At 43.1% G+C, this 24,597-nt stretch overlaps 1 protein-coding gene across 1 annotated transcript; it reads right to left on the bottom strand.

Moving 5' to 3' along the window:
- Window positions 1-3,124: 3,124 nt before the first annotated feature.
- C3H1orf198 (chromosome 3 C1orf198 homolog) lies at window positions 3,125-24,330 on the bottom strand. Its single transcript, XM_030236071.2, has 4 exons — window positions 23,886-24,330; window positions 16,503-16,553; window positions 7,500-8,051; window positions 3,125-5,596 (listed from the first exon to the last, which is right to left on the bottom strand). Exons 1-4 carry the CDS (start codon window positions 24,231-24,233, stop codon window positions 5,540-5,542), a joined length of 1,008 nt encoding a protein of 335 aa, XP_030091931.2. The 5' UTR covers window positions 24,234-24,330; the 3' UTR covers window positions 3,125-5,539.
- Between the last annotated feature and the right edge of the window lie 267 nt (window positions 24,331-24,597).

The following is a 24,597-nucleotide window of genomic DNA, read 5'->3' as shown; positions in this document are numbered from 1 at the left end:
AAAGCCATAAACAAGATTTGCTTGTTCCCAGCCAGGGTGGTTTTGAACCAGCTGGTGAAAAGAACATCCAGGAGGATACTTTGCTTTTTATTAAGGTTGTTCCTAGTCACCAGTGCTTCTGAAATGTTACTTGTGAACAGTGATGGGAAGCTTTCCTGGGACTTTTGTGAGATTTCCACAATCAGAAGATTTGATGCCAAAGTTAGCTGGTTGACTCAAAGCTTGGGTCAAGACTAGTGGTAGAGACCTGATCCAGCTTGTCCTAAGACTGGGCATTCAAAATTATTTTATCTGGGATTTTTTTCCCTTTCTCAACTCCTTTTAGAGTTTTCTGGAGGAAAAGCAGTTAAGATCTGCATGAAATTTAACACACCAGGTGCACCCCAGTGAAAGCAGGTCCCTGATGCTTCACTGTATTATTAAAATATCTTGCAACATTTTCCTTACAACTTTACATTTTCTCACTAATAAGGCACTGCATTTCTCTTAGTGACTGCTAAACCACTCTCCTGGTGAGATGGGAGGCAGAGAGGATGAAACAGAGGGCAAGCACGAAGCAGTCCTCCTGTGTTGGCAGGATGGTGGGCCAAGAAGCTCTCACCATCAGTCAGTTTCTGGAGCTCAGTGTGTCTCAGACTCAGGCCATGGGGTGTGCTGAGGGCTTAGAGGCAGAGGCACAGCCCTGGGCAGCAGCTCCCAGCACCTCAGTCCCTGCAGCAGTCGCTGCCTGCTCTGCTGCCAGCCTGGTGGGAGCTCAGAGGTGCCCTCCTACGTGCTCTGAATCACTGGCAGCAGCCCAGTTTCTCCAGGACAGAGAAGTTATGAAGAAAAGCTTTAATTACTGGCCACAAACATTTGCAGAATTCTTGCCCTGGAGCAACTGAGCTGCAGCCAAACGGGTGGAACCCAAAGGGATCAGCGCAACACTCAGGCCAGAGCAGGGTTTCTTAACCATAAGCTTACAGGCACACACCAGAAGTTTCTTTCTTGGCAGATGTAAGGTCTGAAAAATGTGTCAAGGAAAGCAGGATATTCAGTTAGAACTTTAATAACAAACAGCTGTAATAAAGCCCAGGCTTCCTACAAGTCAAAATAAATTTTGCCACCAAGCTAAGTGGAGCCAGTGCTCCAGCTCACATAGCTTGGGAATGTCAGGGTGGACAGGACCCATGTGGTGAATTTTTTCCTCCCAGCTGAACTCTGGTTTTTCTTCCATCACCTTTTCTTCTTCTCCCCTCTCCATTGGGATGCCACTCCATCTTTTCATTGCAGCCAGCATGTCACAGCAACAAAAACATTTCTCCTGAGATAATTTGCACCTACTGCAAGCGGGAGATTTTCAAACACTGCCTTCAACTCTGGTAATTGGACTTCAGAGAACAAACTCAGGAGACAAATGACCCATTGAACTTTAGGGTCACTGGCACTGGACACTTTTGGTAAGAAGAGAAGCTAGGGCTCAGGTCAGGCCCTTTGTGCAAACCTCTGTTTGCCCACTGAAGTCAAACCATCCAAAAAGCACAGAAGACTCTTTCCTTCCCCCACGCATTTTATTTTCTTTTCATTCCCTTGTTTGTTTTGGATTCAGGCATTATAGGAAAACAACAGTAAGCTATTGTCAAGGCAGCTAAATGGTTTTTGATTTGTTGGCATCCCAGTCGAATCCTGACTTGCCAGGGGCATTTAGCCCTATAGCTTGATCCTGCATAAGGTCCAAGTTTCACAGCCATGTGCCCAGCCACCCTCTGGGTGAAGAACTTTTTTCTAATATCCAACCTAAACTTCCCCTGACACAACTCCAGGCCATTCCCTCAGGTCCTGTCACTGGCCACCACATTATGGTTTTGATCTCAGAGTAATATGCAGTAACATCCTGATTCAAGTGGGTGATGGGCAAACTTGGACAGCAAAGCCCAGGGGTCTGTCTGTAAATAATGCCTACAAAGTTGGGTTTGTCTCCCAGGGACATGATTTGCAAGCTCTTTGGGGGATGCAGTTGGTGAGTGATCAGCAGGACTCTGCCTGCTGGGTGCTGCACCAGCACCCACAACCACGACCTCAAAGGTTGTCCCACCCTCAGCAAATACCACCAAAGTCACCACTAAATCAATCAATCAATCAATCAATCAATCAATCAATCAATCAATCAATCAATCAGTCAATCAGCATTCTTCAGCCACAGCACCTTCTCTACTCTGCCCTTTCAAGTCTTCACTCATAGATCAGACCTGCTGGCTCCTTGTGCTGAGACAGTGCCCAGATGCTGTGGATTTGCCTTCAGTAGAGAACTTTTAAAAGCTGAGAGGAAGCTTAGACAAGATTGAAGCAAATTATGTGTAGGCCAGATCCTAAATATAGTTGGAATGCCACCCTTAGTTGGCTGTGGAGTCTTTCCAAACCAAATTCTTCTTCAAATGCCTTTTTAGCTGCTGGAAATCCAGCTCGAGTACAAACCAAATTGTTTTTCCAAATACATTTCTGGAAGAAGTAGATGTGAGCATGCAGAAGAAAAACTATCCTTGTGGATAGTGTGATTCTCTTACACTTTGGGAGCTTGCTGCATATCACAAAAGGCAGCAAGTGAGACTCCCCAGTGGCCTCTGCTAGCACCTTCCTTTTTGTGAGATGCTTTTAAAGCCCACACATAACCCATTCTCTCCCCCATCCTGCTTGGGTGGAGTGAAGGAACAGCTGTGTGGTGTTTCACTGGCAGCTGGGGCTAAACCACAACATGCAGTTTTCCAATTCTTCTGCAATAATGATCCAGATACTGCTTTGGATTACCTGGAGATACATGGGAGAGTGTGTGTGTTAGGTTTAAGTCTTTTACAATGAAGTACAAATAGATTTTAGTCCTCCCAAATCTCATCCTGCCCCCAGTTGTCAGATCACATGATAAAGCAAGGATATCTCCCCATATAGGATCACTTAAAGGCTTGAAAAAACAGCTGAAGTGTGTTGATTTTTTTTTCCACCGATATAAAAAATTTAGTTTCTAAATTCTTACTCAAATCATTCCTGGCTGTCTCTCAGGCAGATTGAAGATGCCCCAAACAACTCCAATGGCACTGAGGAAAGCAGAGCATCAAGGACAACATACAAAGCAGCACAAAAACCTTGACAGTTCTATTTAAAGTGACTTTATTAAAACATTGTTAATATAAAATGTGACCAAATACAATTTCGTTTTTGTAAGAATGTTTAATAAAAACATATTCAAGAAAGAAGGAGCATCAACTCTTGTCAAAGCACAGGAAAAACCTACCAGGATAAGTAAAAAGTTCTGCAGCATGTTCTACCAGCTGGTCCCAATGTGTATTAGGGTTGAGTGAGCTGATGGAAGAGACAGGCAGCCCCAGTTCTTCCCTAAGAAGCTTTAAGGTATTACCAGAGATTTAAAGTAACGCTCCTTGACAGTAGGAGACTTTTGTTTTCAGATCTCCCCAAATGAGAACAAGATTAGAATGTGCATCTTCATTTTGGATTTACTACTTTTCAGCAGCTGAATGTACAGAAAATCAGATTCACTGGTAACTGTAAACCCCAAGATTAACATTTGTTAGGTTTCAAAGGAAGGTGCAAGTCAATATCAGTAATACACCTAAAGAATTTGTGTTGGAGTTGTTCTAAGCTGTATTAACTCTGGATGCTTGTAGCAAACGCTACAATGGAAAAAAACAGAGGAAAAGTCCAGGATGGTAACAACAAATATTTTCTGAACTGCTGAATGAAGAGATAATATCCACAAACTACAGGAGTTTGTACCTCTCAGGAAGAATGTGAAAAAGCTTTCAGAAGCCTATAAATAAGAGTATGCTATGCAATAACTTTTACTCCGTGGTGATCTTACCATTTAGCTAAGGAACCTTTTAAGAAAACACTAGAAAAAGTGAAGGTTTTGGCCTTGGTGTTTTGGGGTTTTTTTGGTTTTTTTTTGGTAGGGTGTGGGGGCAGAAAAGGGGGGACATGCTTACAGCATTTTCCTTATCCAACAAGTAAATTTTAATGCTCTATCAGCACACTCTGCTTGTTCAGAGCAAGCAGCACACCAATTAGAGGCAAGGATTCTTCCAGGACATTGCAAATGATTCTTCCAGGACATTGTAAACTCTTCCTGTAACAAGCAGAAAAAACCCTGCCCCATCCAATTCTGCACATTTAACTGCCCCTGGCACTGAACCAAATGTCAAGTGCTAATCCATGAGAGGGCTAGCACAACTATGGCTTGGGAGATGGTGACCTTCTCACAGCCTTGGCTGGGACCCATCAGAGCCCTGTGTTTTGCCTTCTACCCCAAACAAATGCTATGGGACTATTGCTGAGGTAAAGGGAAAAGTCAAACCTTTGGCATTGGAGCAGACCAGTCACTGGCTGTGCGTAGGGGAATTAAGGCTTCAAGGTGAGGTAAACACAGTGAGAGTCAGGGTGTAAATCATGCTGCATTTCAGAGACAACAGATCCAAACAACAGCTACTCTTGCTCTCTACGTTTTGAACACCAAAGATCATTCAAAAGCAGAACTGGAGGCAACACTGCCAAGGGCCACCTTGAGATGCCTCTCTGCACCTTGGGAATAAATGTAAGCCAGGTGTTGAGCACTAAAGAGGATGAACCCACAAGGAGGAAAAAGCACCAAAGTTGATGAGTCCTTGAGACGATAAGCTGCTTAAAAAACAAAAAAGCCTCACACTGCTGTGACCTCCCATAAACATAGTGGTTTACTGACACAAAGGTAATCTACACTCCAGAAATGCCCAGTGCTGCAGTTCCAGCACTAGTATTGTGAAGAGTTATGCTCTAGTAAGGAGGCAGTGAAATTGTGTTCCCTGAAGAATTTCTCCAATTCATTAGCTGTTGTCCCATTCCCTTCTACCCATCCCCAAGTCTTCAATCCAAACACCAGAAATACCATTTCCCCAGGTCATTTTTTTAACACTCTTAAGTTATTTTAGCAGATTTATAGGGGTACAAACACAGTGCTTTTTTGGATCCATCATTTTGGCAATGCCTTTGCCTTCTTCAGACGAAAAAGTGTCTTCAGTAAGTGGTACAAAAGATACTTTCAAAGGAAATGAAATCTACAAATCAATTCTGGATGCTTGCCTTTCATACTGGTGGTTTTTTTAGCTATCTGAAGTATGGCTGGAACCACTGCACGTGCAACACAATTTCTTACAAGCCACGCTAGCAAGGTTTCCACTGCAAACTACAATCTGGTCCTGTAGGTTCCATTTCTAGGATACAGAGACTCTCATTTGTGTTTCTTTAACATGTGTACAGTAACTTCTCCCATCCTCTCAACACAGTAGCTACTAAAAATTTTAACAGATATTAAAAAAATATCCAAATGAAACCACACTTCTATCACTGTTTAAAAAACAAAAACGCATACGGTATTACAAAAGTTTATACAAAGGCAACATTTAAGAGTTTGAAAGTTACTTCTAGAAAAAGACACAAATGCTAGTAAATTAACATACAAGGAGAAAGGTGTTCCACTCCTTCCCCAGAATTGGTTTGATCTGTTTTGAAGTATCTTTTACCAGTTGTCTAGAAAATCAAAGCCAGTCTTCAAGATAACATTGCTTGTACTAGTCTGCAAGGTAAAAAAAACAAAAAAAAAAAAAGGAAATAAGATGTAGTTGTTAATGATGGTATTGCAAACTCAATATTTGACTGCCTATCTAAAAACTAAAGTTTAAATTGTTGCCTGACAATATTTCAAGATCTTTACCATGTTCTAGGATACCTAAATACCTACACATGACTTGGAAAAATACTCACAGTGCCCAAAAAGGCAATTCCAGAAAAAAATAAAATTATTCTTGTGGTCTGCAGGCAAAATGTTTTGGTTTTTTTCCTCATGGAAAAAATTAATGAAGATCAATTTTTCAGACTACATTGGGAATTACAGGGAATGAAACAAACACAGAAGGCAAGCATCATTAATTCAACAGATTGTCTGTTGCAATTAGAGTCAGTTGTTTACAGAAAACTACACAGATTAAACTTTGATGACAAGTTATTTACTACTCTATCCAGAACATACTCACTCCTGCAGGGTTAGCCATGACATTTAAGGTGATTCTAATGCTTAGGAAGAGTATTCAAGAGGCACAGCTGAGTCTCTGGATTCTCTTCCTAGAGCATGGCTTCCCAGAACAGGGAAGAGAATCCAGAAAAAAGAACAGAAGAAATTTTTATAATACATGAAGTTGTCTGCTCCTCTGTTCCCATTTTCACATGGGAGAGTTGTTTCTCCACAGAGAGAAAAAACAGGATTTTCAAACTATTTCAGTTATCTTGAAAACATTCACAAAGGAATTGAAACTGTTAATTTGTAAGAACACATGATAAAGCTCTTAACTCAAATTAAAGGACTACCATGTTCACAAACTGTAGCTAGGCAGCTCAGGAAGCATTATCCCTCAGCTTCAGAAAATGGTAACTAAACAAAGGGCTTCCAATACTGGAGTGGCTTAAGTATGGTTCTCTCTAAGTGCTGCCACTTACTTCCCTTGCAACCAGTTACCTCACCCTGCAAGTTTCTGACTTTACATCATCTCGTTTGGAATTTGAACAATCACAGTTGGGAAAACAGAAACTAGGAAAAAGGAAAAGCTGTGTGAAGTGCTGAAGGTGTACAGTAATGTGTCAGGCTGCTGCCAGAGCGGTGCCACAGATTTCAAACAGAACTGCACAGCTCTGATTGAAGTACCACTCCTCTTCTCTACTTCACAGTTTTCAAGCTTTTGATCTTTCTTTTTTTTCCCCTCCCTGTATCATATCCTGCTGTTTCCTTTCTTTTCTCACAGATCAGCATCTGCTTTATAAAATAGCTTCAATTGGCTATTGAGCTGCATAGGGTTATTTTTTGTTGTTGGGTTGTTTGGGTTTTTTCATTAAAAAAAACATTGAGAAGGCTAATTCTGGAAGCTCATTCTATTTCTATTTTGGACTTTAAGAGAAAACACATTTGAAAGCAGCACAGCTGCCTGGGACAAAGCACTGGGAAGTGGCTGTCAGGCTACTGCTTGGAACAGCTGAGAACCAGTTCCCCATTCACCACTATGCTGTGTGTACCAATAAAGTGTGCTAGACCCTGGTTCACCCACCTTTCAAGTTAAAAGCTTATTCTTTCCATTAAGTGCTTTGCTTTTGCAAATAAAACTCCATAACCCCACAAGCTCTTTTATGTGATACAGCAACTTGCCAGGTTGCTGTCAATGAGCTACTTGGTGCCTTGTCAGCATTTCTGGTGTTAGATTTAAATTATGCCTTTATCCTATGTGTTAAAAAGCACTTAATTGAAGTTAAAGTGTTGAACAGACTGTTAAATAGCAGATTAAACTTCTTCACATTTGAAAGACAAAAAAGCCATCAAGCTGAGCTATGGCTTAGTGATTTTTGGAGTCCCTAATCTTCCAGAGTGGCCTTGCCAGATTTTAATGTGCTCTACAGTTCTTAAATATCAGGACAGTGGGTATAGCAGTACTCACCTGTCCAGGCATTTGTGGGTCTGTAAGTATAGTACCATCAGTATCTTCCTTGTTTGTCCTAGAAGATGCCAGATCCTGTGGTGGATCAGGAAGAAAGAAGTCATCTAGAGAACTAGTAGGGAGCTGAGTAGGTCGAGGCTTCTCCCACTCGAGGGACACAGAAGGTGTGCTGGGGGCAGCAGGCTTCTCTGCTTTAGTTGTGCTGGGCTTCTCAGCTTTGGTCATCTCCTTTGGAGCAGACTCTTGTCTGTAAAAAGAGGGAAGGGGCTTCTCTCCTTTCTCCATGGACTTGATCTGGCTGGGGGTCAGGGACTGGAACTCAGACTTGTCTCCTTCAAACTTGGAGCGCTCTGCGTTTATCTTCCAGAAGGACAACTCCTCTTCCTTCCTGGATGCTATCAACCCCTCAGAGGCAGGGGTCTTATTGGCCTGAGAAGATTTAGGGACCTGGACACCAGGTGCTGCTTTAACAGGCTGCCTCTGCTCGTTCTGCAGCTGGGCACCCCCTTGCTCTTGTATGGAGAGAGATGCAACGCTGAACTCCATCTGACTCTGTTCGGGGACAGGAAAACAGCATTTCAAAGACTTCACACAGATACAGCTTTGACTTCCTGACCCTGGTGCACACAGGTAACACCTCAGCCCACTGCGAGACAGCTCTCAGACAACAGATACCACAGCAGAGCTAACTTAATTCCTCCATAAATGTCTATCTCTGTAGTTTCATAGAAATAATGATTTTTATAAGTCTGAACTGCAAGCAAACATTAAAGTCCCAGACCTGCTGCAGAGGAGGCAGAGAAAGCAATTGCATTGGAATTACTCAGCGCCACCTAAGGCAGCAGTGCACAGCATGCACAGCACTGAAACATTAGAATAGCAGCACTAAAACATTACAAAAGCTGCAGATGCATTTTGAAAGTCAGAGATGTTTTACATGAAAATTTTAAGCAAAAAAAGCTTCAGAGTGTAGCTCAAAAGGCAATCTTCCATTATAGTCTTTGAAATAGTTGGCTACAGGTCCATCTGCTTCCAAGATAAAGGATTAGATGTAATGGGTATGCATAGGTAAATAGCTTTATAATTCTAATGCCCCTCTGATGGAAGAGAAATAACTGCAGCCAGACCATTCTCCACCTGTTCCTGAACCCTGGTTGGTTTTCACTTGCAGTGCTGATATAGCAGTACCCACTTCTGAAAGGTAACACTGGGCCAAGGAAGCAAGTGACCACAGTTAATGCATGAAAAAAATCTTACAAGTCACAGAAAAGTGAACAGTACTTCAAAATGTTTGTTTTTCTTACCACTGCCTCAGTACAATGATTCTCAACTAGCTAGACACTCTTCAGGCTAACAAAAGTTAAGCCTTATTACCCTCTGAGAAACATGTAAGCATATGTGCCAGGAAAGAACAACCTAATACACAGACTTGTGTCTGTAAAAAGGAACAAATAATGCAAGGAAAAAAAATGCCTTTACTGTTAAAGCTGTGTTGTTGTCATCATGGGCCTGACTGGGTTTGAAAAAAACTCAAGAGGACTTGTAGTTTTTGCTATGAATAGCTGAAAGACACTTCAGAAGTTCATTACAAATTTGGGATGTTTTTTCACCCTTCTACTTCACTGCCCAGCCTTTCCCAAATAAAACTGCAATAGCATCTCTGGGCTTCAGTCTAAAACAAGTCCCAGCTGCATATCATTTCCCTGAAGTGTTTGATCTTGAGTCCTACATTATTGTGCATGTGAAGTTCAAAGGGACTCTACATCGAGCAAGACTCACAAGTCTAGTAGTTAATATTCAGAAACTTCTCATCAAAGAACAACTGTTAACCCAGCAACTGATTATTTATAAAACAATTTTTTTTAAACAGTCAGCAGCTGACTACACATAATTTAATTCATGGACTTAGATCTGACCTTTCTAAAGAATTAGAGGCATCGTTTTTCCAAGGCTGTAGGCAAGAGAGCACCAAGATCCGTGTTCTCATGAAAAATATCCTGTGCTATCAAAAGATGCAGAACACAAACAAGCTGCAAGTAATTATAGCTCAGCTAGAGTAAGGTGAGGGCAAGGATACACACAAGTCTTACCAACTCAACACCCCACCCTGTCTGCAAAAAACTAGGAGGAAAAAACCTTAGTGCTCTGATTTATTTTTTTCAAACAAGTCATGACGTAAAATTAAGAGCAGGATATTTATTCACAGATAAATTTTGCATAAACAAACCATAGATGCAATGGAGTTGAGGATTATTTACAGTGACTGCCATTCTCTATATTAAAATATAGGGATTTATTTCCCTAAGCTCATTTGGCAGTACTACTGAATAGTGATTTACCACCCTGAAGTTAAGATGCTTTAAGACTTTAGAGCTGATAAAATCCCAGCTTAAAAAAACCCACAACACAATATCAAACAGACCTGCAATTCCCCAGTAGCCGAGAGAAAAAACAAAAGGCAGATTCTAAAAATCAAAGACAGGTTAAAAAAAAAAATCCATCTTGGAAGACTTATGTCACGTAGAAATTAAAGCAGTGCTACTTTTTGTCCTGCAGCAGTCTGCTGTCTTCTGAACAGCCTGTCCTGGGGCTCACACTGGGGATGACAGTAGCTAAAGGCCATCACAGCAGCAGTCACTTTCAGCAGAATGATTCCTTCACCCCCCAGCCCAAGGGAGAGGGAAGATCAGTGCCCAGAGTGCAGAGAAGCCATCATAGCCCCCAGGTCCACCAGGCCACAGTTGGAAATAAAATCCAGAAAAAACACCCATGGAAACAAAGTATGGGCCTGTTAAAATAAAAATTAGGAAAAAAGTAAACCAACAAGATGGCTCTGCATTTGAACAGCAGCTAGCCAGACAAGCTAAGCCAGGCCTCCTGAGAAGTTCTCAGGCTGTGGAGCCAAAGCCACTGACTGTGGTGATATTTAATGTTCTTTTCATGGGGCAGAATATCCAAGTCAGAGATGTGGTTTGGAAGTGGCACCTCGCTCCTAGCTTAGAGAAGAGCATGGCACTGCAGCAGCACTTCAGGCAGTGCCTTTCCAACTTCAGTGCCTTTCCAGCCTGCTCATGGATGCATGCTCTGGAGAGGATGTCCTCTTTGCCCTTGAGTGCAGAGACCACGGGGTGCACCCATGCCAGCAGACAGGACCACCTGGCATTGGAGACTGCACGTCTGTCTCAGGGAATGCTCTGGAGATCAAACAGTTCATAGCCTGACACGGAGTAATCCAAGTGAAAATACTTCTTCAGGAGTTTTCCTTCTCCCACAAGGAAGGCAAAGAAGACAAGACTACCCCAACAGGTTCTGAAAGCTCTGTGTCTCAGCATGATGTAAATACAGCTCTGAGAGGTCACAGGGATAATTCTGCTTCTGGCATTTAATTCCAGAAGCCAAGAACTTCTGTGGACCAGTCACAAGATATTCTGTTTTCCCTGAAATATATAATGCTTCTGTTTGACTTCTGAGGTTATTTAACACATCTGAACCCCTAAGAAATGTAGCTGACGAAAGAAAATGATTAATAGGCAATATCTTTCCAGTCAAAAAATTGGCAATAAAACACCCTCCCCCGCAAGGAAAAAACAAACCAAACAACAGGGCAGCAGCCTAAGTAGGAAGATAATTTCACAGAGATAGAAAAGGCCCATGTGTGAAACACCCTATGCTGATATCTAAGTAATGAGTAGTACTGTACACTCTAATGAGTCACTAGACACTACAAATGGGATTTTAATTAGAGTTCTGCTCTCAGTTTCTTACATCAGATTACAAATTGGCAATTGGTTGCGTCAGCAGGAGGAAGGAAACTATATTTAAAAGACAGCAACCTCCCCCTCCCTCCCAAAAGATGTCCTTTTCCTTTAGGTTTGCCAGCCATGAGAATATCTTGATGCACACCTCTCCTGGCCCCAGCCAAAGTCAGGGTAGCAGCTCACCTGTAAAGGTTTGCCTTCCCCAGGCTGGGCAGAGTTGCTGTGAGCCCTGCAGGGCTCAGAAGCAGAACTGCACTGGTGGCACTGCACCAGCTGCCCCCCTGGGGAGGCAAACACTGAACACTGGGGTGTGATTTCATGGTCAAAAGTGAATTGTCTTTCAGTCACAGTTTGGGATTCTAGAGAGAGGGTTTCAGTTCCCCGCTGCTTTCACTGATTTTGTATTATCTTACATGAGCTCCAGTTTCTGTACGTATAAATCCTCATCTGAGGAATAAAATAAAAATATTTTCTTTTTCCTACCATCTGTCCAAATGGTATTTCTGGGAATTGTTCAGCCCAGAAAGTCTCAAGAGTTTACAGACAGACTAGTACAGTCCCAACTGTAATTTCTGGAAATTATTGGAATTCAAATAAAAGCTATTAACAGCGGTTGTATTTTCAAGATATTGCACGAGCGAGTCTTTCTCAACACATTAAGAGGGGGGGGGTAGAGAAACATGCACAAAGGAGTATTTTGAGGTAAAGCAAACCTAGAAGTCTGTGTTCTTTTCAGTCTCATCCCTCTGGTCTCAAACCACTGCAAGGGTTTAAATAAAGGATGTCCTGTCTTGATCATTTTTCTGTATCATAAATATAAATAATATTATAAATTGCAGGTTTTAGGAGGTTGTATGTCCATCTTTCCTTAAAAAGACTGTATTAAGGTATTTAGGAATTTTGTTTACTGGATTAAAAAATTTAGACCAAACTTGCAGCAATAATCCACTAAATTATCATAGTGGGTGTACATACTCATGGGAAACAATGTATGCTGAAAGAGAGGCACCAGAGGCACTGAGAATGTAATTATTTAATTGTACTGCATGAAATCAGGTCTCAGTTCATAAGCACATATTAAAAACAAGACGACCACAAAAAACCCAGGAACTTTTAAAGCTTCTTATTCACTCATCAGGAATGTGTAGTATTTTACTAAGCAGTCACGCAAATACAGCCAAAACAAATTGTTTTGCTTGGCAGGCTGAAAAATCCAAATTGTTGAGACAAAGACTACAGAAACACTGTCAAAAGCAACTTGTTTTAAGCCCAGCCTGATAAATGCAGAGGTAAGAAAGCCAATTTTAAAATATTTAGAAGATGACTTTGCTTTGCTGAATGGACAAAACCAAAATAAATACAGGGCTCAAAGCAGCTGCAGTTTTTGCTCTGTTTCCTGTGCACACCGTGGGTGTTTCAGGATCTTTTCAGAGTCAGAAAGAAATCCTTAGGTCAGCAGAGGCAAATTGCAAGGGCAAAAAATAGAGCAAAGCACTCAAAACCAATCTAAGTAATTTTAGTCCATACAGAAAGACAATGCCAATGTTACATAGTATGGACCTTTGGAGGAAATTCCATCCCATACTCTGGTGATATGAACTGAATCCAGCCAGGCACTGTTTCTGCCTAGCTCGAGCAAGCTTGTACTGACAGTGCCTGGTTTTATGCTCAAAACCAACAAAGATTGATGCAGGTAACTGAATCCCTACACTTGGTCATACAAACTAAAACAAACCTTGAACACAGCTTCTATTACCACAGGTTGGGTTTGTTGAGGCTTTTTTGCTCAAGAACTAATAGTCAACAGAAGTTTTACAGACTGTGTTTTAAACACATGCAGTCTAAATCAAAAAGGCAAGGCTAATCTCAAATGTTCAGGGATCACTCTCCTTCCAAGGAAGTGCTGCCATTTATGCCAGATTGGTAAAAATAATCACACCAAAGTAGAGCTTGTAACAAACAATTACAATATCATGCTGCTAAGGAAGGAAGGAAAAAATTCTCTTCTGCCACTGTGTTCCTATTTAAAACAAAACACCAACTAGGGCTTGTTCAAAGAAGGATAATGAAGACTGCCTCAATTTTAGATAAAGGAAACAGTTGATAAAGCATGTTTATTACAAGCAGAACATAGCTGTTTGCTCCCTAAATCATTGCTGGGATTGGATCACTTTTGTAGCAATATAATTAGGGAATTCAGACAGGGAGGCAGCAACCAGATTATTATGAGATTGAAGGCTGACCCTTCCTCATTTTTCTTTTCTTTATTTTTTTTTTTATCTTTTGATTTGTTTATTTTAAACACACCTCAGAGACTTCTATTTTCAACAAATACCTGAGGGCCTGTTGAAAACAGAAGAGAATCAGCAACTATTCTACCTGTATCAAGAGAAAGAAAACTTTAGATATAAATGTGTCAATTTAAAGCATTTGGAATAAAACCTATTTTTGTTAATAGCATGCACTAGAGGTAAATTGCAATTTATTCCCATGCTGCTCAGTGCATTCTGTGTGTTAACTGAGGTGGCAAACTGAAATATTTTCTGCCCATTACTCAATTAATTACATCGCCCCCTGCCCCTGCCCAAATCTAAAATCACAAAATCCATAAAGGTCTGAGTTCAGCAAGAGTTGCAGAGAAATTTTACTTCCAAGCTCAGGCATGATTCTTGTTTTCCATTTATATCCTGAGGTCCGTGCTGAGTTTCACTGAATTTTTACTTCAAACAAACCAAGAAACTTCAAAGGCTAAACTCAGCCAAAATGTCATCTTTCATCTCAGGTAAACCTGACACCATAAATAGAATGCCTTGAATTCATAAACCTGGGTAGAGCTCGAGTTAAAAATGCAACCCGCATTTCAAGACATGTTATGTGTCCATGAGGGCTCCACCCATGAACCAAATCACTCCCTCCAATTCAATCTTTAGTTTTCCAATGTCAGCCCTTTTGCAGTGCCAAGAGAACTCACTGCTTCCCAAGTTTTCCTTCTGAGAAGTGTTATCGTTACCTACTAAAAAGATTATTTTAAATGCTGTCTAACAGCTAACTTGGCAATTTACACTGCAGTTCTACTTTGTTTGCCTTGTCTGAGGTGAGAAATAAAATAAAAAGGTGAGACAAGAAATACTCATCTAAAAATAGTGGAGATGTTCATGCAAGTGTTTGTTGTGATATGAATGACTGCAGCCACATCTCACATTTGCGTTTAAAATGAGAATACAGAAAGTTTACCTGTGACACAAGTGAAGTCACCAAGCCCTTCACCAACGTTCTGAACAAAATGACAGCAATTCAGTACACTGTTCTCTGGGTAAGTTTGACTGCCATGGATGTAGGGAATCCATGGCACTAGCTACAGTGAGAAGAATTTGTCCATACCTTATCAGCTAGAGTCCCCACTGGCATCACTGCTACAGCTGAGAGCCTTCAGCCTGGGAGAATACATGTCCTCCCCTCTTCCCTACACTTCTCACTACCCCCTCACACTTTCCCTCGTGTTAGTTACAGAAAATACTCATTTTGCTGCTTTATTTTTCTGTCTCAGTGTTTAAAAAGAAAAAAGTCTACTGGTTTTAGGTCTGGCTCACAGGACATTGAACAAGGCATTACAACACACCAACCTTCTTGAGCAGCTCATTCAGGTTTCCTCACATGGCACCACTTGAGTAAGGCTACTTTTTCCTCAGCTGGTACCTCATTAAAATTGCCTTCCCGTGTTACCTCATAAAAGTTAGGGAAGATCAAAGAGTAAGCACAAAGCAAGATCTCCACTTTTGAAAAGGAAGACTCAGCAGTGGAATGATTTGGTTGAAAGATTGATACACTGGGGGAAAAGCAAAAGGAAGAATCCACAGGAACCAACCAAACCATACCCCATAAATCCAGACAACATGGACTCTCAGACTTTTGCTAAAGAAAAAGGTCATGCAACTTTTCAGCCCACAGCTGTGGCAAAGCTTTTCTTTCTCATCAGCAAGGAGGGAGAGGAGAAAGAGGAAAACACAGAAAATCCTCCACTAGTTCCTGAACCATCACAGCTTTTAAGGGAGTTTTAAGGGAAGTGAAGGCTGGCATTGGTTTCTCTCAAACTGCAGCACTGCAGGCTGCCAGGACCCAGGAGTCACATCAAGTTATAGGTTAATCAGCCTCTGCAAAGCACAGATGGGGTGCAGCTACAGGCAGTGACCTTGAGCAGGGAGGGCTAAGTCTCAGGTCAGCTGGATTAATTTAGTATTCACTGGCATTTCCAAATAATTACTCTGCATTAGACTAAGATTATATTCATAAGGTCACACATGATTATCTACATAGTTCAAGGGCAAAAAAAAAAAGGAAGGAAAGAAATAGGGAACAGGGCATAGCAGCTTTCTCTGGCAGATAAGGGTAGAAAACACAAAGTCTGAAATGTGTGATTAAATTAACATGCCTGCCATACCCAGTTGAGAAAGACAATGAGCTGTGGTTTTGCTCCCAGAATTTTTCCAAGAAGAAGAACTGAACTTGATTTCCCACCACACATGTGGCACAACTGTGTTGCCTCACACTGCAGGCTCAGAATGATGGAGAACTCTGGCTCTGTGTTAGCCATATGAGAACCCCATCATAAATAATGCTTTAACAAAATACCAGAGAAAAAGTGAGGTGTAAAAGAAACCCCAAACCAACTCACCACAAAAAAAGATGGTTTGTTTTTTTAAGGAGCCTTTTGGATAGGAAATAACATAGTGCTTCTAGCACAGCCCTAGGTTAACAAGTTTCACTACCTTTGTCCTAAGACAACATTTTAGTTCATAATAAAAAGATGAAGTACTAGACAGGCTTTCAGAAAGAATCCAGTGAAGTTAAGAGATACCTGCCCATTTCTCACACCATCTTTAAGCTACTTTACTCCTGACCTAAAAGTGAAATGCAGCTATGTTTATCTGTATCTGAGACAAGGGTCTTACTAAACATGGAAAGTTGATTAAAAAGTCTGCAACAAAAAATAAAATTGTAATTAATTGGTTTTACATCTGCACTCAAAGCCAGAACATTAGTTCATGAAGTACATTTTGAGTTTCTCCTGATGTAAATCAAAGCATACCAGTCCTGTTTGATTTGCAGCATGGTCACTTTATATTGCTTGCATAGAATAAAGGTGACATTAATCTATCAAGTAAGAAAATGAAGACAATGAATGCAGTAGGAACAGTAAAAAATGACAAAGCAGCATTAAAAAAAAATTAAAAAGCAGTTTAATTACCTTCGTTTCCCAGGAGAACGGAGCTGAGTGTTCATCTTGCCAAGTTATGTCCTGAAATAAAATTGAAGAATGACTAAAAATCAGAAAAGTAGCTTAATCTTCTCAGAAGCACCACACAGATGACATTATATTACACTGCTGGAACTATAACAACCACTGCTACAGAACTGTCTAAAAACTGAAAGCGCTTCTTAAAGATGGCACTGATTACATTTTAAGACTGACTGAAAGCAGGTCCTTTAAGGGGAAGGTTATCAATACTATACCAATTTAATCTACAAAATATATGAAGGTTTAGCCTGGTCTAAATCTCCTGAAGTGGTTTCTCCACAAATAGCTTTAAAATGTATTATATTTCCAGTCTTCTAGTAGGCATTTCTTTGGTAGCCACTAGCAACACACAGGGACAGAAACAACAAAAGGAGAAGGGGCCTCAGGGAAATCGAGTCCCATTTCCTCCCTTTGGCAGACCAAAGAGCACGAGCACAGCCAGGCAGTCGTGGGGCACTGAAACAGCTGCATGGCCAAGGCACAGCTGGATCCAACAGGACCCACCATCAGTGCAGCATGGCAGTGACGGCGCTCTGAAATGAATGTTCAGAGGTGGGGAAGGAGCCACAAGGCACCCACAGCACAAGATCTCAAATCCATTATTTGAAGATGCTGCATTTCTGAAAACGATCCCTAACAGAGAAATTGAAACAATCCCTTCCTGCATGGCATGCCCTCCAGACATACATGCAGCCCACACTGAAAAAAGAAAGGGTGGAAAATAATTTGGAAAATGATTGTTGTTCATATTATTTGTTGAAGAGTTACAACAACATGACTGCATTTCTATTCCCAGTCGTGGCTGGGGCTCACTGGTACACTGGATGGTCCCACAGGTAGAGCTGCACCCTCCACACTGAGCAGGTGGACACAGCAGCACACCAGGGAAGGAACAGGAGTGGGAACACAGTATGGAAAGGGAAGGGCCAGGAGTAACCATGCAGGATTTTCACACTCCTGCTGTTCAGAGAATAGCAGAACTCAACCATGCTTTAACACAACACAGGAACCCCACATTTCACTGTGGCTGTTTTTTTCTTCTTATTCCTGGTCTCTGCCTTTCTAGGAATATATTTCTCAGACATCTGATAACATTCTCCTGATCTGCCCTCTCTTATTTCACCGTAGGCAGATTTTTTTGGCCTAGAGCTATGAGATCATGATTAGAAGTGTCTAAAACCATCTCCTAAACATAAAAACATGGCATACTCCAACTATTACTCATCTGTGAAAAACAAAGTTTCTAGCAGCAAGGTATTTGTGGTATATGTGAGGGTGATCCCACGCTCTTAAAAAGAGCTGGCCTGCTAGAGCTCATCTAAGAGAAAAGGCCTGGGCTCTTCTCAGTCACATATTGTAGCCAAAAAGAAATTTGGTATAGGAAATTTTTGCCAAGAACATAAATGTAATTCAGGTTCTCTCAATCCAGGAAACAGATTCTCAGATGTTTTAACATTTAAAGGAAAAAAGGAGCAGAAGTCTGATTTTTAGTATCTATCAGCATTTGCACTGTGGTGTGCTGCTGCCTGCATGGGAATGCCACACCACTCAAGGTGTGATACCTCACAGCAGGTGTGTCTGATTATTTCAAACTCCTTCTAGGACAATATCCTTTGCCTCTGAAATGGAGCCATTCATTTCTGAAAAACTGGAGTTGATCATTTTTGAAGCATCCATGAGAGAGGAATCACGGCCCAGAAGGGAAAAGAGATGGGAGAACCTAACCATTGGACAGTCTCACACACAGGCAGGACTACAACACTGCTGTCTGCATGGGGTCTGGATAAATCAGGGCTTGACTTCAACCACAGCAGGAAAGGACAGAACTGAAGTCCAGAGAACACTGTGACACTGCTACATGCAGTCACAGCACCTTAAAGCTCCAGATGTGTAGGCATAGGTGCCACTGAGTTTTATCTAAAGAGTTTAAAGGAAGCTCTGTCTTCTTGCCATTTACAGGACAAGCAAGGAACCAGTTTTAGACTTGGCAGTAAGCCAAGTTCATCCTCATGCTGGATCCAAGACATCCAGTTCTTTATTTTGCTGTATTTGAGGCAAGAGAAGACAGCAGAGGCAGGGACAGCCCTTGACCCAAGGCTCCCTGCACACCCTCAGCTCAGCCGCGACACCGCTGCTATGAGTGAGCCCTGAGGACAAAAGGCCGACCACAGAGGGATGAAAAAGCAGCAGGGGCAAGGCAGAGTGAAGGCATGAGGCTGTCATGCAGCAGGATACATCATTCCCTGCAGGACAGAGCAAGTCAGCCTCCCACTTCAGAGAAGCTGATGTCTCCTCAAGCATCATTGTCCTTGTTGGCACCGCAGGCTGTAACCTCAACCTCCAGCCTGGGTAAGCACAAGGTTCCTGGAAGGAATCAATTTTGGTAACAGCTGTCAAAAGCTCTGGTCAGAGATAGAATCTAAGAGTTTTACAGATTATGTAGGATGGAAGTAGCAGACCCTTGTTAGGCACAGCTCTCTAAAAGAAACGGTTTTTTGGTTTTTTTAACTTAAATGATGGCTCATTGTTTCTTGGGCTGCACAGCCCAGCCCTCCTCAGAGCCAGTAACTCTGAGAAGCTCTGTCCATATCCAAAAGATCTTCTGTGGGATACAGCAAAGAATAAAATAGGATAAGACATGGTTGGAGGATACAAACCTTCAAGCAATTGATCTCTGTGGTTATGTGAAGTGTACTTGGGGCTAGGATGAAGGAGACAGTTGACAAATTCCCATTGTCAGGGAAGGGAAGGAAGTTTGTGGCCTCCACCTCATGTGTCTTCACAGAGAGAACATGCAGAGGACCAAGTGAAAAGACAGGGCACTGTTGAACTGTGTTATGCTGTCTAAACTGCCTGATTCTTGTTTATCACCAACCCAATATGAGAAGGAACTTAGGTTTTTTGTAGAATAAAGAAGTTCATACATGCTTGAAGAAATTGGGAGCAAAAGAATCAATTATTTCAATAATAACAAAAGTGAATTATGACTGAAAATTCTAGAGAAAAAGGATTCAAGGTCATTTATCATCAACATAGATTAGGAAAAATCCATATCTGATCAGCTTTTGTTTTCAGCACACAACAATGCCTTCTTCCAGCAAGGAAGGCAAATAAATAAACTTTTGTTCAGCAGGGTTAAAAAAAAAGAACCTATTTGTAAGAAATGGGGCCTCGTGCCACATATTTCAAAGCAGAAAAAGACTAGTGAGAAAGAGGCAAAAATCTGGTCATACACTTGACTTCAACAACCAGCTGCAAAATACATAAAAAAGAATCACAAATTACATTTGCTATATGTAGGCAGCTTGCTGGAAAACAACATCTGAATTTCAAAAGGGAAGGCACTGGTAGAAGTGTGCCTGTGTATCTGACATGAGCTTTGTTCAGCACAGCTGACGGTAGCTGGGCAAGACACAAACCCACCAATAAATGCTTCTCAGAAGTGTTATTAGAAAAGGACTTGCTGGTTTTTGAGGTTTTACTGCACTCAAAAGCTGCCTTTCATTTTTGGGTGTTTAAAAAGCACAAATCTCTAAAAGGCAAAACTTAAAAGTTTTTGCTATGATGATTATTTGTTGTTTTAAAGCAATTTTAAGTAGGGAGGTAAAAGGGTTGATCTTTTGTTTGGTGCCAAAGTTCTTAAGGCTAAGCAAAACAAATAGCATCTCTTCCTGAAGGCAGGTAAGTCAAGCTTCCCTCTAAAACACAATGAATGAAGCTAAACCAAACTCTTTTACCTGTTCTTCCTCCACATAAAACGTTTACCACTTCCTAAAGCATATGGCATTTTTTTCCAATGATAAGTTAATTCTTTCACATCCAACTCTTTTACTGCTCAAATACTTAATATCCATTAAAAAAAAAAACAATTAAAAAACAAAGAGAAAATCAGACCTTAATTCCATGGCTACGTCACATGCTTATGGATAAAGAGGGATGGTATTAAGAGAACAGTGAAAACTTGCTGTAAATGGAATATTTAAACTATCTTTCACTGAAATAGAAAGAACCCAGCAGCATCAACTGACACCAAACCAGCTGCATTATCAAAGGCTGGCCACCACAGCATGCAAAGGATGGTAGCCTCTCACATACTGCTGGTTTTCCACCTATTCCCCTCATGGTTTACAGCATATTTCAAAAATAATCCATCTATATTACATTCATGCTCAATCTCAGTTTGTGTTTCCAGATTTCTCCCTGCTCAGGTAATCTCCATTTCTACCGCTCTGGGCATTAGAAGGAAGAAATTATAAATGGAGAAATGCCAGCAATTGGAGGCTTGCTGGAAAGAGGAAGCTCAGTTGCAGCACCCAAAAGCCCTTGGTCAGGAGGCCTGGGCTGTCTAGACACAGAAAATTATGGTGAAGCAACAAATAGCTTCTTGTGCTGGGCTCCTGTGCAATGATAGCAACTCAATCTTCAGCAAACAGGGCAAAACTTATTTCACTGGGGTGTGAAATGCCCCTGTTAGCCTAATTCTCTTTTGAAACTGTGTTCACAGTGCCTGCAGGGCTTCTGCTACCAGCTCCATGACTGGTGATGCTGCAATGAGGATAAGATGGAAGAGAAGGAGCAGTGACTCCAGGCATTTGCTAAGACTCACACATGGTGCTGCAGTGCTCTAGCATTATCAAATGACTGGATCATGGCTACAGGATGCCACAGTCCTGTTACTGCACATCTATTTTCTTCCCTTCCCACACAGCCAACATAGTCAAAGGTGTTTTGAAAATGTAAGAGATGTTTATAGTGTGAGAACTTACAGTCCTGGGCTACAAGTTCAGGAGATAAATTTGGTGTTAGAAGAAATAGACAGGAAATGGTGGGGGCGAGAAAGAGGGAAGCAACTGTCCAGAAATACAAGACCACTACATATGTCCTCTGGACCACCTTATCATAATGGAAATATGCATGAAAATGGGACTGAAACAGTGAGAGGCCCAGACCAGCAAATCAGTATCTTCAGTATTCATCCTTGGTTTGCTTTCTACCATGTCTTCCAAAGAACATGAGGTCAGAGAGATCAAATTTCTGTGCTTAAGCAAGCCCAGGTAGATCACTACAGATTTCAACATCAGTTAACAGGTAAGATGAGCTGTGGCTGGAAACATGAAACTTTTGGACCAGGTGTATCTGCAAGAACATCACCAGGCCAAAACACTCTCACTGAAAGTGCTGCAGCATCCACAAGTGATTCTGAGGCACGTGGGCTACTCGCCGCTTCCTTGCCTTAGGATGCCATACACCAATGGCCAGGGAGAGCAGCCAGGACCGACCCACTCGTCCTGAGCGAGGGCTGGGTGCCCACAGTGCGTGCAGCAGCTGGGTCTCACACAGGCTTCAGGGGCTCCTGAGCAGTCTGAGCAGGACACACAGACAGCAGAGCTCTGCAGGCCAAGCGTTGGCCAGCCCGGGAAGCGGAACCGAACCGGCGAGGGACCGGCCCGGAGGCGGCTCTGCCACGGCAAAACAAGGAGGGACAATTTGTCAGCCAGGGCAAATGTCCAGCAATCAGCTGGAATGGCAGCAAGGCAGCCAGGGGAGAGGAAGCTATCAGATGAAGAGCCAGGAAAGGCTCCAAGGCTCAGTAGTACAGTTGGAAGAACTAAAATGGAAATGGCGAATGCCAAAATGAGTGGAATCTCTTTTCTTCAGAGAAATGATTTATATTAACTTCTGCTCAGCAGTCAAAGAGGAAGTCGGTTGAGGCAGATGCTTCCAAAATTAAACACTTTGTATCGAGTATTTGGACGAATCATGCCTTCTTTGGTTAATGGCTACAGAAACATTAACATTATGCATATTATAACTGTATTTGGGGAGAAGAGGGGAAAGAAAACTATTTGCCCAGTTTCAGATGGACTCTCTAGATGTTGAGGAAATTATTATTTCCATACAGTGCAGCACAGCAGCCTACAAACACGCTTGCTTTCCTTCCAGATCCACATAATTCAAAGCAGAAAGCACGGCAGAGCTCTCCAAGGCTGGGAAAACTGAACCTATTTACTTTCCACACTCTGTAAATTCTTTAATTACTAACTTCAGATTTAAGTTTCTTTTCAAAGGTTGATTGCACAACCAAATTTGTTGAATTGTGTCCTTCTTCTACTCCTCTTTTTGGCCATTACTAGCAAATATTTATCTAGAATTTTGGGCATCATGAACTAGACAAACCTGAGCTACATCCTGTGCTCTCTGGCTTTAGATACGATGTGTGTGCAGCACAGAACCACACCTTCCTGACAGGGGAAACACAGGCAGCAGACTCCTGGCACAAAGCTGGTTGGGAACCATGATGCCCAGTATCAGTGTGCCCCACATGCTTCTTAGAAATCCCATTGCAAGGGATATTGGAGAAGAGCCTAAAAGTAGCCATGCTCTCTTTAAATTAGATTGATGATTTCTTAGGCAGAAGTGGATTTTTTTCTGGTAGAAGCCACATAACTAACAATAGGTCACTTAAAATTATTATATGGACATAGTGAAAGAAACTGGCTCTGTAACCATATGAGAATAAAAGAATATAATAGAAATGTAAAAGAATAGAAGACAAAGGGAATCAATACACTGAATAAGAGACACAGTATCTGAAGAGTACTGTCAAGTTGCTTCAAGCATTGTTAGACCTTCCTCTTCAAGGGCTCACACTCGGTAACACAACCCACTGCTCCAGACCGGGTACTCTTTTACTGTGGATTTCCAGAAGGGCTGCCACGCTTCACCACTGGATAGATGGCTCTCAGAAGGTTCAAAATCCATACTTTTTGCCATCTGTCTTTCCACACCCTTGTTTTTCCTGGCATGTGACATGGAACAGGCTGCATTTTTTTAAGGTGTCAAACATGCCAAGAGCTGGAATGTTTTCAGCGTTGTATTTTTAACCGTGTCTAAAACTAGAAACGAAAAGGAAGAGATTTAATTCAGTGTAAACATTCCCTACAGCCCATTTTCAGCAAGAGATTATGTCCAGCGCCATGCCCCGCCGTCGGGGGAGCTGAGACCGTCCAAGTCTTTCTGCAAAATTCACTTCAGCGCTATCGCTGCCGGCGCCTCCCCTGCCTTTACGGTGTGACCCAGCGCCTCTCGCACGGTGAACATCCAGCCCTCCCGCACAGCCAGGCAGCGGGGAAAGCAATCAAGCTCATCACCGGGGCAACTGGCCCGGCTGCCGACGGCGCGGAACGCCCGCGACCCCGGGCAGCCCCGCGCCGGCGGCACCGCAGCCCGGGGAGGTGGCGGCCGCCGCGCCCCACCCGTGCGGCGGTGCCGGGACTGGGCAGCGCCGCTCCCGCCCGGACCCCCCAGCGCCCCTTCCCCCACGGCCGGTACCTCGTCTCCGAAGCGCACCACCTTCTGCCCGGTGTTGAGGCGCAGGCTGGGGTAGGAGGCGGGCGGCGCGGGCGGGCGGGTGGTGCCGCGGTGCGCGGCGTAGCGGGCCTGGACGTGCGGCTCCACCAGGCACTTGTCGATGATCTCGTCCTGCTGCCGGGGCGGCAGCCGCTCCCACTCGGGCCCGTAGCGCTCGCGGATCCGCTCCTTCTCCGCCATGATCTTGCGCGCCATGGGGCTCAGCGAGGAGAAGTAGCTGAACCGCTTGCGCTCCCGCTCGTCCAGCGGCCGGTTCCCGTTCATCACCGCCGTGCGGGAAGCGGCGATCGCCGCCGCCATGGAGGCCATGGCCACCCCGCCGCCGCCAGCCCCGCACTCGCACGGCGGGATTGGGGATGGGACCGGGAAGAGAACCGCCTCCTCCGCTCCGCTCCCCTCCCGCAGACGCCGCCTCCCTCGCTCCCTATAAAGCCGGGCGGCCACCGCCCCGCCTGCCCGCCCCCCGCACGCCCAGCCCGCGGCGGCCCCTGCCCGCCTTCCCCGCGGCGCCGCCCGCCCGCCGCTCCTGCTGCAGGGAGCCGGCCTTTCTCCCGCCACCTCGGGCCGGCGACAGCGAGGGAAGCGGCGACACCGCCTCCAGGGCTTGCTTCGTTCTACGGTACCGTGGATAGCGTGGAGGCTGAGTGCGCCCCGCGGCCCTCAAGTGCTCCTG

The sequence above is a fragment of the Serinus canaria genome, chromosome 3 (assembly GCF_022539315.1).
Source record: "Serinus canaria isolate serCan28SL12 chromosome 3, serCan2020, whole genome shotgun sequence".
Lineage (NCBI taxonomy): Eukaryota > Metazoa > Chordata > Aves > Passeriformes > Fringillidae > Serinus > Serinus canaria.
The sequence above is the reverse complement of the archived record's forward strand: the minus strand, read 5'-3'. Positions and strand labels throughout refer to the sequence as shown.

Bases quoted from the DNA above. Each gene is read 5' to 3' on its own strand.
- C3H1orf198 (XM_030236071.2), bottom strand. From the start codon at position 24,233: ATGGCCTCCATGGCGGCGGCGATCGCCGCTTCCCGCACGGCGGTGATG. The intron at 8,052-16,502 runs GTAATTAAACTG...GTCCCCGAACAG, and splicing joins CGTTCTCCTGGGAAACGAAG to AGTCAGATGGAGTTCAGCGT. The intron at 5,597-7,499 runs GTGAGTACTGCT...TTTACCTTGCAG, and splicing joins ACCCACAAATGCCTGGACAG to ACTAGTACAAGCAATGTTAT.